General features: G+C 33.7%; 1 protein-coding gene across 1 annotated transcript; it reads right to left on the bottom strand.

The window, feature by feature from the left end:
* Positions 1-4,195: 4,195 nt before the first annotated feature.
* LOC130826031 (uncharacterized) lies at positions 4,196-7,710 on the bottom strand. Its single transcript, XM_057691503.1, has 2 exons — positions 7,499-7,710; positions 4,196-5,675 (listed from the first exon to the last, which is right to left on the bottom strand). The coding sequence occupies exons 1-2, from the start codon at positions 7,619-7,621 to the stop codon at positions 5,385-5,387; spliced, it is 414 nt and encodes a 137-aa protein (XP_057547486.1). The 5' UTR covers positions 7,622-7,710; the 3' UTR covers positions 4,196-5,384.
* Between the last annotated feature and the right edge of the window lie 8,624 nt (positions 7,711-16,334).

The following is a 16,334-nucleotide window of genomic DNA, read 5'->3' on the forward strand; positions in this document are numbered from 1 at the left end:
TCAATTATTAATATCAGATCATCAAAATTCAAATATGTGTATAACCATAAATGCTTTATTTTATACTATAAATATCTATAATTTAGCCCTGACCCATATCATGTATCCATGTCAACGATGACTTCTCGAACCCAGATATAGAGATCAATATACGTTTACTTGCTCGTGCTGGATGGCATGTGTGTTGAGAATCTTGATAATTCTTCTTAAAAATTGGCATAAATCATCCAATCTTAAAGGTTTTTTTTCCTTCAAAAGTACCTCATGTTTAGTAAAGATTTCCATCATGCTTATCCTTCTTGTTCGTTCATTTAATTAAGACTAAGAGAGCTCACTTTTTTGAATAAACATAACAAAAGAATTACCCATTTGTGTTACTAAAATTGCTTCCGATAATAACACGAGGGAAAAAAGTCACTTTTAATATTAAAATCATAGAGACGAAGGAATATTATGAAATTAGAGTTTATATAACCTATTTCGCAAAAAAAAAATCAAGAAAATTCGTATTTATTACATTTCTTATTTATGAGAAATTCTTTACAAAATAATAAATCTCGAGTTACATGCAAAACTTAATTACTCACAATAACCTTATGTCTCAAACTCAAGACCTCTTACATTACAAGCAAGAATCATAGAACAAAAGAACGTACTCTAATCCAAATTATTCTCGCGATCTTACTTTATAAAAGAAAATCATAAAACAAAATCACTTACTCAGATCTTATCCAAATCAACCTCGTTATATGACTTCATCTTCACATTAATTACATGCCAGTTTGCTAGCATGTCAACAAAAAAAATAAAGATGAACAATTTGGGACTGTAGTACTGTATAGAAAATTTGAAATGATTGAGTGAATTTATCAACAAAATGAACCAATAAGTACAACTTTCAACTTAATTCCAAAAGTAAGTGTGATCTCAAACTTGAGGTTTGGTGCTGTGCTCCACAAATACGCAGATCAGCTTCCTTCCTTCCCATTTTTCCCAAATTCTAAAAATCCTACCTTATCACTCAACATTCTCCTTCTAAAACCACTATTAGACTAGATTCAATCCATCAATTCTTGCATTCCTCTTTTAATTTGGCACTTCAAAATTAGTCTGGGATACTCTAGCTTGCACAAGGTAAACTTTTATGCGTCTTTTTAGTATATATATAGTTTTTTTTGGGTTTTTGATGAAATTTGTTTATTTTCTCAAATGTAGGTTACTAGTTCTTAAATCAAGACTCTTCTTAATCATCCATAACTATTCAAGGTAATGTTTAATTGTTTTCATAACTTTATGTTGTTTTTTGAAGTATTGTTGTTGATGAGCATATTGAATTAGTTGAATTCACTTTCATTATATATTTTTAGAAATGTCAATGTTGGTATTTGAAATATCATTTATGAACTCATTAATTGATTTATTATTTGAATTTTATGTGCATGATATATGTATGAACTTAGTTATATTATGGACTTTATTAATTTGTAGACCAAAAAGATTATAATCAAATGAATATAATGTACTTGTATGGGCATGAAGTTGATGATGATGTTGATTTTGTTTGTATTAATGTAGAAATGACATCATTTCGCTTCACTATAGTATGTTTTTGGAATGGTTGTATTCGAGAAAGTAGTGGCAAAGTTCATTATGTTGGGGGAAGACGTAGGTTGTTTGCATGTAACTCGAACATGGATCTGAACCATTTTAAACGTTTTATATGTTCTAAGATTGGATTGGACCCCACTAGAAGTATCGTAATATAAGCTCCAAATATGACATGAGTGGAGAATTGCTAACCTTTCCTGTTGAGGATGATGAAACTATAAATGCTATGTGGGAGCATTCAAAGTCCATCCAAATTCCCTCTTTGGAGTTATACGTAGAAGAAGTACCCTTAGGGAATGTAGTTGATTCTAATCCTACTCCTACCTCTATGCCTATATCAACTCAGGAAACTATTAATCCTTTTGTTCCTTCCGCATCTTGTACTTTTTCTCAACTCCCTAAGAATCAAGTACTAATTGATTCAATAGTTAACTTAGGAGAAACTGATGAGATGAAACCTTGGGATGATGGAAATGAGAGTAACGAGCTCATTGACGATCCTTCTGAGGATGATGTGGATGTCGATGAGGATGCTATAGCAAATGACATGACCCTAGGCAATATTCCTACAATCATTCTTTCTACACCTTATGCCCTATGTCCACCTCTAGACGAGTATGAGGAGGATAACTCTTGGAGATCATGGGCTTGTGATATCACTTACACCAAAGAAGGGGATTTAGAGAAGAGTATGAGGTTTGATAGCAAGGAAGCGTTGTTGGAAGCTATCAGAGTGTATCATATTCGTAGAAATGTGGAGTATAGAACGGAGACCCCAAACTAAACTGTCCTTACCTTGAAGTGTAAGTGGGGTTGTTCGTGGAGACTTAGAGGTACGCTCGATTCATATTTATCTTCATGGCGTATTGTTACGTATAAGGGTAAGCATGGGTCTTGTGTTTTGGGTAGTGACACTGTTTCGATTGGACACATTCACTTGACATCTTCTGTCATTAGAAATTGTGTTGCTAAAGACTCATCCATTAAGGTATTTGTCGTACGGCAGATGGTTAAAGATCGTTTTGGTGTGGATGTGAATTATAAGCGAGCGTGGTGTGCTAAGCAACAAGCCTTGTTATCCATATACGAAACTTGGGAAGGTTCTTACTCACTCCTTCCACGCTTTTTAGAAGCTTTGCAACATTCCAACCCAGACTTAATACTTGAGTGGTTTTTTAAGGAAGACAATGACACGGGTGTATATGTGCGACCTAATATTGGGACCTTCCAACGTATCTTTTGGGCCTTTAAAACTTGCATTGAAGGCTTCAATCATTGTAAACCTCTTATCGCCATTGACAGAATATATATATATATATATATATATATATATATATATATATATATATATATATATATATATATATATATATGTATATATATGTATATATATATATATATATATATATATATATATATATATATATATGTATATATATATATATATGTATATATATATATATATATATATGTATATGCATATGCATATGTATATATATGTATATATACATGTATATATATATATATGTATATATATATATATATATATATGCATTTGTATATATATATATATGTATATGTATATATATATATATATATATATATGTATATGTATATATATATATATGTATATATATATATATGTAGGATCAAATAAGAAGGATTTTAAAATGAAAAGGGTGAGAAGGATTTTTGTTTGATTTTGTTTGGTTATTATATATACAAAAAAGGATATTATGTTATAAATTAAGAACATTTTAAAAATTATTTTTATTTCATATTTACCTTTCTGTGTAATATAGTTACTTTTACAATTATGAGTTTTTGGCTCAATCGTGACCATAGATTTTTTTTATTTTAGTGAAATCAAGGGTGTAGAGTTCTTCTTACCCTTCTCATTTTCAATCCCTTCTCAATGGATTACTTCCATATATATATATATATATATATATGTATATATATGTATGTATATATATATATATATATATATATATATATGTATATATATATATATATATATATCATAGCCTCCAAGCTTTGATTTACGAATGTTCGAAGTTTTGACGATGAATCATCCCGCCTGAAACATACATTGACTTGTAATTACTTATTCTAATGTCTTGTTTGCAAATACAACAGATACCAACTCAATAATTAGGAAAAAAAATTAGGTATAGTTGTTCGCAGTTAGTAACTGCGAACAATTATTTTATCTTTTTTAATCTGTTCGTAGTTTTTATCATAAATAGAAAAGGTACAAGTATTGTAAAATAATTAAAAATGGTAATAAGTACAAGTATTATGAAACGGAAAAATATAAGAAATATGATATTCTCTTTATGGCTTTGAATTAGTAACGTACACTAATATCTAAAAAGTTTTGGCTTTGATTAACCCATGAGCGCATTAACAAGGGACAAACAAGGAGATGGAGAACAAAATGGTAAATGAAATGACCTTTACTGGAGTTTACTTGAGAAATGACATCAATACATAAAAATTGTAGAAGATGAGAAACAGAACAAGGTACAAAAGAGATTGATTGGACAGAGTTCAGGATACTCCTCAATCTACATAAAGAAAGAAAAGTCAAGAACTCAGCCGAAATTACTCCTCCGTCCCATCCAATTTGCAACATTTATTATTTTAATTTGTATCATTTTTATTTTTAGATAATAGTCACTACTTTTTTTAATCTCATCTATGCTTTTCAAATTTCTTTTAATTTCATCCATACAATTTATTTACTCTCTTTATTTATTATCATTATTTACCTTTTTTTTAAAAAATATCAATTTAAATCCTTGATAAGAGATTATCACTGTGAACTGATAGAGATTGGGGATTTTCATCACTCATGCCAGGTATAATCCTCTTTCCTGTACCTGTGTAATGCTGTGCAGTCACGCCATTTCAGAACCCTATAGCCTAGATGTTTTCATTGGGCCATCGGGTCCTTTCGAATCACATGGTACAAATTGATTTGTGTTCATATTAATTTTTATATTAATTTTTATATAATTTTTTATTTTCAAAGTAGAATTCAATTATAAGATTAGGTCAATATCAAATTGTAGAGTCAGTTTTGAACATTTGTAATCCACCCCACTAATTTGAATCAAAAAGCTTATTGGTTGACTTTGTGTTCATCTTTTGATTTTAATAAATGACTTTTAAACTAGTTACCTGCTCTTAATAAGCCTCTTATTTTGCACCACTATTCTTTTAATTTTTCCTATTGATGTTGCGCTCTTTCCTCTTTTAGCAATAATCTTATTTTTTTAAAATTCTCATCTATAAACTTATATCATTTCTCCATTAGTTAAATAACTAGAGGGTAATACTGATATCTCAATCGCCAAAACAACTCAAGAAAAACATCAAGCTTGGCTAAACTAGGATACTAAGTCGAGATTAAGTCGAGTCTTATCCAGAACGTTCTAAAAATCTCGCATCAAACAAATGAGGGGAAATCTCTAAGAGACAGAGGAGTACATCACCAGATGCAAGAAATGATAACCATGAAGGAATAAATGGACACTAGTACTCAAATTGAAAGCATTCCTTGATTACAATTAGATCATAGTACTGTACAAAAGATTCATCGTAGAATCTAAACCCAAAGCTAGCCTCAAAATACAATTACTAAATCCACCCAAAAATAGGTCAAAAAGGGGCAAGACATTTGAGGGTGGGGGTCAGTCTAAGTTCCAAAATTTAAACCATAATTAGGAAAAAAAGCACATGTGATTAGGTGATAATCAACCAAAAGTAAATCATGATTCACTATGATTATGATTCTCAACGAGGTTAGGGTTGAATTTAAGCTTCTTAGAAGAGCCCTTAGAGAGGTGAATTGGGTACTTAAGGGCATTAAGTTCAAGCTTTCTAAGGGCAGCTTTACCAAGATCAACCCCACAAATGTCAGAAAGTCTTACAAGGTATAGCAATACATCAGATAGCTCTTCTCCTAAATGCTGCTTTTCTTCTTCACTCCAACCAGGTAATCCTCTTGGGACTTCCCCTTTCCATTGAAATATCTCGGACAATTCTCCAACTTCCCCAACCTGAAAACGGAATCATACAAAAGAAAAAATAAGTAAAAACATTAACATAGTTATAAAACAAGATATCAAGGACTTACGGAGTACAGATCTAATTAAACTATAGTATTAGCATCAAACATTTCGTGTTCAAGTGTCACATTCGGATGTATTCGTGTAAATTTTCCTATGTTTTGGCCCGATATTAAGTGCTATGATTCGTACTTACGCTAAAATGACGAAGAATCTATAACACCAATTTTCCCTTTGTCCCTCCATCTCCTTTATTTTAAAACACTTGCCGTTAGTGTTAGTGTCAAACATTTCGTGTTCTAGTATCACAAATCGGCTAATGAAGTGCAAAGACTCGTATTTACACTAGAGTGACAAAGAATCAATAAAACCGATACACCTTCCTGTTAAATTAGGTTGGACTTATTGTGAATGTCAGCATATTACGGGGAAACATGAGGTACATACACTTTATATGCAAAGGAGATATATACCATCCAAAACCATATGGCAAGGGAAAAAATGGCTCCAATAACTTATAAAATATGCGCACCATCTTTAATTTGTTGATATGTAATAAACCATCCAACACCTCCATGGTTCCATCTCCTTTATTTTGAAAAACTTGCGAGTTTATCAACTTTGCAACACTTTTTTATTTGTACAACTCTTCTTTCTACTACTTTCCTCCCCACATGTTTGACCCACATCAATTTCCACATTTTAATTAAGCAACAAAAAACCATTGTAGCAAATTCATCATCACTTCATGAACATGAATTTCATAGGGCAAAAGCGAGGCTCCATCAATATATCGAGACCATATCTAATATTTTTGAGCTTACCATGACGGAATCAACCATGATTCCGTTTTGCAACTATTAACACGATCGTGACTGAGATCATATTTTTGCACTACAATAAAGTCCTATAACATAAAAATACAAAGGGGTGGAGTAGTATATAGTACAATCTTCTCCTAAAATTAATTCACAAGTCAATAATCATTGTGCATGAGACAGAAACAACCTAGCAATAGTACTTCTAGTCACTGTACACTACTCCTATCATCTAATAATATGGTTGATCATGGACCACAAAATTTGCCATTTTTGGGGTTTCCCTCAAGTTTTCACCTTTCATACCAATCTTGATTTCAGAAATCAATAAGTAAAACTACATCAAATTCAACAGAAAACAAAAGAAACCATGTTGAAATCAATTCTTTGAAAATTTTGCTTCTTAGTTCTAATATACAAACCCCATGAAAGTGAAAAGGAATTTTTCATAAAGTAATTACAATTTTCAAAATACCAATCAACTTTAAATGAAAAACCCAGATGCCCAATAATTCATTTTGACTCTATTTTCCCACAAATTTCCCTATGTTCATATTTCATCATTCTAAATGAAAATTCCAAAAAATTGCAGTAAAACCTCAAGTCCACAACCCACTAATTAATTTACTTTATACCATACACATGCAAAATTTTCCTCTTCAAATATTTTCATTTCCATTGATCTAGCTCTTAGCATCTTTTGAGTAATTTCAGAAAAGAGTTTTAGTATACAAATTTTTTTGAAAAAACAAAGCAGCAAACTTTACTGAAGATATCATAAATTGCAATAAAAAAATTGATGTATTAATAAAAAGGAAAAGTGAATATGCTTTCTTTACTTTTAGAAAATATACTTGAATATTTAAAAAAGCAAGAAAACTTATATATATATATATATATATATATATATATATATATATATATATATAACAGTAAAAAGAAAAAAACTGAACATAATTTCTAGGGTTTAAGAAATATAAAAAAAGAGTAGATTACCAAAGCCAAAAGGAGATTTCTTGGTGTATGAAATTGATCCCAGTCTCTTTCTTTAGCAAAATACGCCATTTTTGTCTGTAAATCATCAAGATTTACACTGTTTTTCTTCTCACTTGCTTCCATTTTTCACTGCCCTTTTCTCTCACTTTGTTCTGAAGTTCAAAGGTTTTTATGTAGTTTTGAGTAGTCTTTTTTGAGTTGCCCTTTGCTAATATTTAGGGGGCGTTTGGTTGGGGGTATTAAGGAAAGGGAAAGGGAATGGAAATACCCCATTCCCTTTGATGTTGTTTGGTTCGCAGTTAGAATCATTCCCTTTCCCCATATTAAGGTTTTGGATTACCTAAAATGAGGTAATCCTCATTCCCTCCCTCCCCCTCCACTTTCCCATTCCATTCCCTTCCCCACAGCTGCTGCCTTCCCTTTCTCACTCGCGCCTCCTTCCTCACCATATTTCTCCTTCCTCGCGCCTCCATCCTTCCTGAACTGCGACGGCTGGGTTGATTTGGCCGGTGCTGGCGGCGGCTGCTCGGTTGAGGCTACGACGATGAGACAAGGAACAGATAAAGAGATTTGAAACTTGAAATAAAAACAAAACTTGAATTGAAGGTGGGTTGATTTGGTGGTGGGCCGTCGGCGTTGATGGGTCTGGTGGTCTTGATTTCACGTTCACCTGTTCACGGAAGCAGCAGTAGCAGCCAGCAGTGGCTTTGCGAAGTGCGAATAGGCGAACAACGAACTGATTCGCTCAGTGAACATCAGTGAGGGGTGGCACGTTCACCTGTTCACGCCTCGTTCATCTTCCTCAACTTCTCTTCTCTTCTTCTCAATCTCGATTTTGCTGCCTCCATTCTTCTTCGTGTTCTTGTTGAATCTGTGTTGTACCACCATTGATGAAAGCCTGCGTTTTTGATTCTTGTTGTAATTTCGTTTCTGTTGCGTTTTTGATTTTTGATGAATTGGATTTGTAGGATGAATTGGATTTCTGGGTTGTTCTACATAGATTTCTGTACCGCCATTGATGAACATCGTTTTGTTGTTCGAGTGAATTGAAGTTCTTCGCCATTGTTTTGTTCCTTTTCTGGGTTGTTCCTAATCTCTGTTGAAAGGGAATCAATTAATCCAACTTGAACCAAACAGTCACAAAGGGATTGATTCCGTTTCCTGAACACAACCAAACGACTAGGCTAAATTAGGGGAATCCATTCCTTTCTCCTTCATTCCCTTTCCTCATTCCATTCCGATTCCCTTGTGCGAACCAAACGCCCCCTTAATGGTTTTTAGCCATTTGGGCTTTTGGGGTTCAAGGATTTCCCCGGTCAATGAGTGATTACACTTCTCCTTTCCTACGTGTAAAAGTTTTTTCAGCCCACATTGTACGAGACTATCTTATAATGAAACGATATTTAAATAAGAAGTTTATAAGCTAAACGTTTTTATTATTGGACTATTTAATCCAAATACGAGGTATATCATACGATGAGACCGTCTCATATAAGAATTTATAAAAGTTATCACCATATCCTCAATAAGACCGTTGCATGCATGCGATCATATGATTCAACCAAAATTTTTTTACATGATAAAAAATTTATTTTAAGATTATATATGTTCATTTAAAAGTTTAAAATCACTACTTTTAAGCCTTAATCTTTCCTCCAGAAAAGCTTTAACTTTATTTTTTAAATAACTAGTACAATTGTTAAAATGTTTATTTTAAAACTTAAAATCACTATGTAAATGCAAGTCTTTACTTCAAGCCTTAATTTTTCTTCACTAAAGATTAAAATGATTATTCTAAAGATTTAAAATTATCAATTCAAAAACTTAAAATGCATATTTCAAAATCTAAAATACTTGTGCTTTAAAATGTAGTACTTCTGGTTGACTTTTTTCGTTTCATTATATTTGCTACTGATAGTAATATTTTTTCATTGAACATATCACAATCAGTGCAAAGTATTTTGGAATGTGAAAGTATTAATTTATGAAACGTTTTTCACAATAAAAAGTGGTACCCTTTCTCCACCAAATGGTGAATAAGCATGACATCTTACTACTCTTTAAAGTATAATTATACCACTTGCACATATAGATTTTTATAAAAAAAATACAAGAAATTGTGTGGTTCTTCATAGGATTTTAGACTTTGGACAAATTAACTTTTTCTCCAACAAATAACTAATTTATTTTAAAAATTAGTTTTTACTAAAAGTTCATTTTAAAATAGCTTATATAACTAAATTAACGGTTAAACAGTTAGTCTTTTGAGAGACCGTCTCTTAGAGATTTGTATCTTAAGTCCATCCTATTAAGATTAGTGTCTACTTACCTTATTCTTAATGCCTACTTATATTATCATTAATGCTTATTTTTCGTATCCTTAATGTCTACTTTCAGTATTTTAAATGTCTACTTACAATATTTTACAAAATATATAATGAGTCGGCTCAATTATAAATAGTCTTTAAAAAAATCGTTTCTCACAAAAATTTATAATAGTTAAATAAGCAAACAATCAAATATCAAAATTTTATTTTTTTCTTAGTGAATCTATAATTATCCGAATTGTTACAATGTGGTGTAATTAATCATTCTTTTTCACCAAACTCTTGATCACGAGCAATCTCTTTATCGATCCCATAACCAAAATGATTAACAATTTGTTTATTTTTAGAAGCATGCATTAGACCTTTTGTTAGCCATTAGCCAACCCAACTTACCTGAATGCCTGAATTTACACATTTTATAACACACCATTCTTGATTTCCTCAAGCTTGCATTTAAAATCATAATTCATGAGAAGTAATCCTTCTATGTTAAAGAATACTCTCTCCCTGATTTAGAATTTACTCCACTTTTTATTTTAATACGTTTTAATTCTATTTTGAAATATAATCCCGTTATTTTAATGTATTTTTACTCTTTATAACATTTCTCTTAATTCTCCATTAATGTGCAAAAGTGCAAAAATATTGATTAACCCAATTTGCTTCCTTAAACTCCAATACTATCCGAAGAATTTGGAAGAATCTGGAAGAAATCAATCACATTCCCAGTTGCTTTATTTCATTTTGTAAAGTTTATTTATATTACATGAGAATTTATCTTAATTTGTCCTATATGACTAAAATGCCTCTCAATACCCCCCTCAAGTTAGAGCATGAGAGTCGAAGATGCCCAACTTGGAAAGAAGTAGATCAAACTGTGATTTTCCAAGAGCCTTTGTGAAAATGTCCGCCAATTGTGATGTAGTCGACACATGAGTAGGAGAAATTAAGCCATCAATGATTGCATCGCGAACAAAGTGACAATCCACCTCAATGTGCTTTGTTCGTTCATGAAAAACAGGATTCTTTGCAATATGTAAAGCAGATTCACTATCGCAGAACAACTTTATTGCTTTAGGATGATGAACACCCAAACTTAACAACAAACCTTTTAGCCACTTCAGTTCGCATGTGATTGCAGCCATCGATCGATATTCGGCTTCAGCTGAAGAGCGAGACACTGTATGTTGTTTCTTTGTTTTCCAAGAAATAGGAGATTGTCCTAGAAAAACAAGCCATCCTGTCAATGAGCGACGAGTGAGAGGACATGCAGCCCAATCCGAATCACACCATCCTTCCAAGGTTAACTCACTATCTGCACGCAACAGAATACCTTGACTAGGAGTACCCTTTAAATAGCGTACCACTCGGAGAGCTGCTTCCCAATGCTCAAGACGAGGCTCCTGCATAAACTGAGATAAAATATGAACCGAATAGGCAAGATCAGGCCGAGTGACTGCGAGATATATCAAACGTCCCACTAGCCGACGGTAAGCCTCAGGATCCTTCATATATTCTCCAGTAGCAAAAGCAAGCCGGTGATTTTGTTCGATAGGAGACCCAACAGGCTTTGCCCCCAATAAACCTGTTTCAGAAATAATATCTAGTGTGTACTTACGTTGGCATAAGAACAAACCAGAAGAACTACGAGCAACCTCGATTCCTAAAAAGTATTTGAGACCACCAAGATCTTTCATTTTAAAACAATTGCTGAGATAAGCTTTAAAAAGTGTAAGTGCAGCGGAATCATTCCCAGAAATAATAAGATCATCTACATAGACTAAGACATTAATTTGAACAATGCCTTTAGTATAAGTAAAAAGAGAATAATCGGAATAGGATTGAAGAAAGCCATACTCTTTCAAGGCGAACACTAATTTTGCAAACCAACAACGTGGAGCTTGTTTTAAACCATACAGAGATTTGCGCAAGCGACATACCAAAGACGAATCTGAACACTCAAACACCAGGAGGTAATTTCATGTAAACCTCTTCATGAAGATCACCATGCAAGAAAGCATTATGAACATCCATTTGATGTAATTCCCAGTTCTTTGAAGCTGCTACTGCAAGAAAGGCACGAACTGTTGTCATTTTGGCAACTGGAGCAAATGTTTCAGTGTAATCAATTCCTGCTTGTTGATGATTACCCAAAACAACTAACCGTGACTTAAGACGCTTAACATTACCGTTTGACAAATATTTAGTTCTGTAAACCCATTGACTACCTAGAGGACGTTTCCCGGGAGGAAGACGCTCCAAGGTCCATGTACCATTGTCCTCTAAGGCTCGTATTTCGGCCTGCATAGATTTACGCCACTCCTCATACTTCATGGCTTCCTTAAAAGATTTTGGATCTTTACCCTTAATAATAGCTGCAAGAAAAGTACGATAATTCGTAGAAAAATTGTCACAATTTATGTAATGTGCTAAAGGATACGATGTACCTGAGGAGTGATTGGAAGAAGGAGAGACGGAGGACGGACTATTAGCAAAAACCATATGAGTCACAAAATCCCGATACAAAACATTCGGGAATTTGTCACGAAACCCACGGCCCAAAAGAGCAGGAGGCGATTGATCAGAAGTAACAAGTGCTGGAGTAGAGGAGGTACTATGAGGCTGCTGTATGTGAGGAGACCCAGCTGCCGTTGGTGACCCAGCAAGAGGAACAGAAGAACATGACTGAATTGAAAGTGTTTGCCCAGTGCTTGTCAAAGGCTCAGTGAAACTAACAGATTCGTCATGCCCATTTGGAACGGATAAAATCTCATTTTCTCTTTCTTCAGAATGAATATCCTCATAAATTGGCAAATTATATTCAATAAAATCGTGATGCACATCATGATTAGCATTACTTTTATACTGAACATCATGATATGGAAAAACATCCTCAACAAATTTCACATCTCGTGAAACCAAAAAAACTTGCGTGTCAAGATCAAATAATTTCCAACCTTTCTTTCCATAAGGATAGCCCACAAAAACACACTTACGACTTCGACTAGCAAACTTGTCACCATTAGTCTTTTGATTATGAGCAAAACATAAACACCCAAAGACTCTAATAGCATCAAAGGACGGAGGTTTATGAAATAAAATTTCAAACGGTGTTTTATTATGTAAGAGAGAAGTAGGTGTGTGATTAATTAAGTGAGCTGCAGCTAAAACACATTCACCCCAGAAAAAAATAGGTAAGTGTGCTTGAAACCTCAAAGCTCTTGCGACATTCAAGATATGTTTATGTTTTCGCTCAACTTTCCCATTTTGTTGTGGTGTACCAACACAAGATGTTTGAAATAAAATGCCAGTGGTACTAAAATAATCGAGCAAACAGTTAAACTCTGTCCCATTATCACTTTGTACTACCTTAATTGTTTGTGAGAATTGTCGATCAACCAAAGGAACAAAAGACATAAACATACGAAAAACGTCCAATTTGTCAACCAACAAATATATCCACACAGCTCTTGAATAATCATCAACAATAGTTAAAAAATATCGAGCACCACATGATGAAATATGACGATATGGACCCCATAAATCGATATGAATTTTTTCAAAGATTCGAGATGTTTTATTATCACTTATGAAAAATTTGTCTCTAGTATGTTTAGCATGCATACAAACTTCACACCGTGATTGTAAACTATCTTTTGTATTTTGTACATGAGGAATCATCTTAACTATTTTTTCAGAAGGATGTCCGAGTCGACGATGCCACAATTCCAAACTCGATGTTGCAGCAATAATAGAAGCACACGTGAAAGTTTCGGGTTTGCTAAAATAGTATAGTCCGTCTTTTCTAACTCCCGTTCCAATCAGCTCCTTCATGGGGTCCTGTATAGCACAAATAAGAGAAGTAAATTGGACAATTGTCTGTAATTTGTCATTAAGTTGAGAAACAGAGAGTAAATTGCAACTCAAATTCGGAATAAAGAACACCAATGAGAGTAATTTTATCAGATAAACGAACGGAGCCAACCAAAGTAGCAATAACTTGTTCGCCATTCGGCAAACCTACTGGACACTCAAATGGATGAGTATCAAACAACCAGGCCAATTCCCTGGTGACATGATGTGTAGCACCGGTATCAATAATCCACGATGTCATATCAAATTTACCATTAAGACGATTATCGGGAACATTAGTGTTACCAATAACCTCAGAAATTGCCTTCCATTGTTCGGCAGTGAAGGTCTGTCCAAAAGCAGATACGGATGGAGTAACAGTCGAACTACTACTAGTGGCATTAGCACGCGCCTTTCCTCTACTTCGACTGGAAGATTTCTTCCCAGCAAACCAGCCATCCGGATAGCCAACAGCCTCATAGCAATGACTAGAATCATGCCCTTGCTTCTTGCAATGACCACAAGTAATATCAGCCCAACAACGAGAAGCTTCATGACCAAGCTTATTACATTTAGAGCATAGTGGTCGCTCAGAAGAACCACGAACCCGAACGGCCTCAGTACGAACAGCAAAGCCAAGAACATCTGGCGGTTTATGATCAACCACGAGCCTTGATGTTCGCACCCGTTCTTCTTGAGTGACTAACTGATAAGCACGATCAAGATTGGGTAGAGGATCTTGCGAAAGAATTTGGGTTCGTAAAGGCCCATAAAAATCAGAATTCAGTCCCATTAAAAATTCATGTAATTGATTTTGCTCCCGACGTGTTTCATGTAAAAAACCACAATTGCAAGAAGAAATAGAGCAAGAGATTAAAGGTTCATGATGATCCAATTCTTGCCATAAAGAATGAAGTTTACCGTAATAAACCGATACGGGCATCTCCTTTGTTTGTTCACACGTAGCAATTGAAGATTTCAATTGCTGAATTCTCGGACCGTTAGTTTGAGCATAACGTTGTTTAAGATGATCCCAAAATGGCTTGGCCTCCCGAAATTTGGATAAAGAAGAGCGTATTTCAGGATCAATTGTATTTGAGATCCAGGAAATAAGCATAGCATTAATGGCCGTCCAGTCTGATCGGGTGCATGGCGGCGAAGGAGTAGTAATGGTGCCGTCCAAGAACTCGAATTTACGGCGAGCTTCAAGAGCCATTTGAATATCGGCTGCCCAAGAATCGTAATTATCGGACTTCAATCGGGTTGGAGTGATGAAATCGCCCGGTCGATCTTGTGAACCAAGATAATAGGGAGAATTGGGTTTGATTTCTGGTGATGGCGGTGGTGGCAGTGGAGTCGTGCCCGCCATTGAAGAAGAATTGAGGAAGAAAGAAAGTTAGCCTGATACCATGAAGAATTTGGAAGAATCTGGAAGAAACCAATCACATTCCCAGTTGCTTTATTTCATTTTGTAAAGTTTATTTATATTACATGAGAATTTATCTTAATTTGTCCTATATGACTAAAATGCCCCTCAATACTATCTCTATGTAAAAAACAAAGGGACAAAGGAGTAATATTAGTATACTCTTTCGAAGCTATTTCTAGATAACAATTTAGGATTGTAAGATATGAGATTGGCCCGTCCATACTTCAAAATTTGTTGAAAATATTGTCAAAGTAGGCCTATGTTTTGAGTTGGTTGGGTCGAACTTAGAATGATTAGCTGATTTCTACCAACTAGTAGTTCATGAGAAAATAAGAAATCATCTCAGTTTGGTTTATTAATAGTAGTCATGTAGTAAGTTAATATTTAATTTGAAGCAACTTAGTGTTTTGTTATACATTTTATTGTGTTGTGTTACACGAGATTTTTTAATTGGTTAAAAGTGTGAATGAATGAACTAATGATACAAAAAGAATACATTATATACTCTATTACATTGCCTTACCCCTTACACAAGAACACTTTTATCAGAAGTATAAATGCATAATAGATCCTCTTCGAGCCCAATTTCGCACTAAATATTCCAATCATACATTATGAAGTACTAAAAGGCTTGGAAAATTCCAAATGTCACAACTAAAAAGAGTTTGCCAAATGGAAATCATTTATTAGATAAAAAAGATAACATGACATTTGATATCGACAAATATCTCTACCATTAGAGTGTCTTTAACTACTGCATAATATATCTTACATTTCACGGACTTAATTCCACGTTAATTAATATAAAAATCATTAAATGAGATTCCAAACTTTGACATATCACGCTAACTCGTAATATCACATATAAAAAAAAATCAAACAAACTATGAATATGAATACTAACACATGGGTTTATAGAACAGTCCCCCACATCTTTTTGCTATCAAAAAGAAGTAAGAGATGGTGACTTCCACGTACCTAATGGAATAATTGTTAATATGGCGTCGGTCATCTTTCTCTCTTAAAGAAATAAGGCAACACTCTTTTGTCATTTTTATTAGTGCCATATCAATAAGTATTTTCTTCTACATGTTGAATTAGGTATTTCTAGTTTCAAATAACTAAGTATATTGAAAGGGAAGTGAATGTTGGATGAAAATTTTTAATGTGATCGATCCATAGGATCATTTCCTTTAAAAAATATTTAAAAAGTAAAAGACAAATAAAA

Source organism: Amaranthus tricolor, chromosome 10 (genome assembly GCF_026212465.1).
Source record: "Amaranthus tricolor cultivar Red isolate AtriRed21 chromosome 10, ASM2621246v1, whole genome shotgun sequence".
NCBI lineage: Eukaryota > Viridiplantae > Streptophyta > Magnoliopsida > Caryophyllales > Amaranthaceae > Amaranthus > Amaranthus tricolor.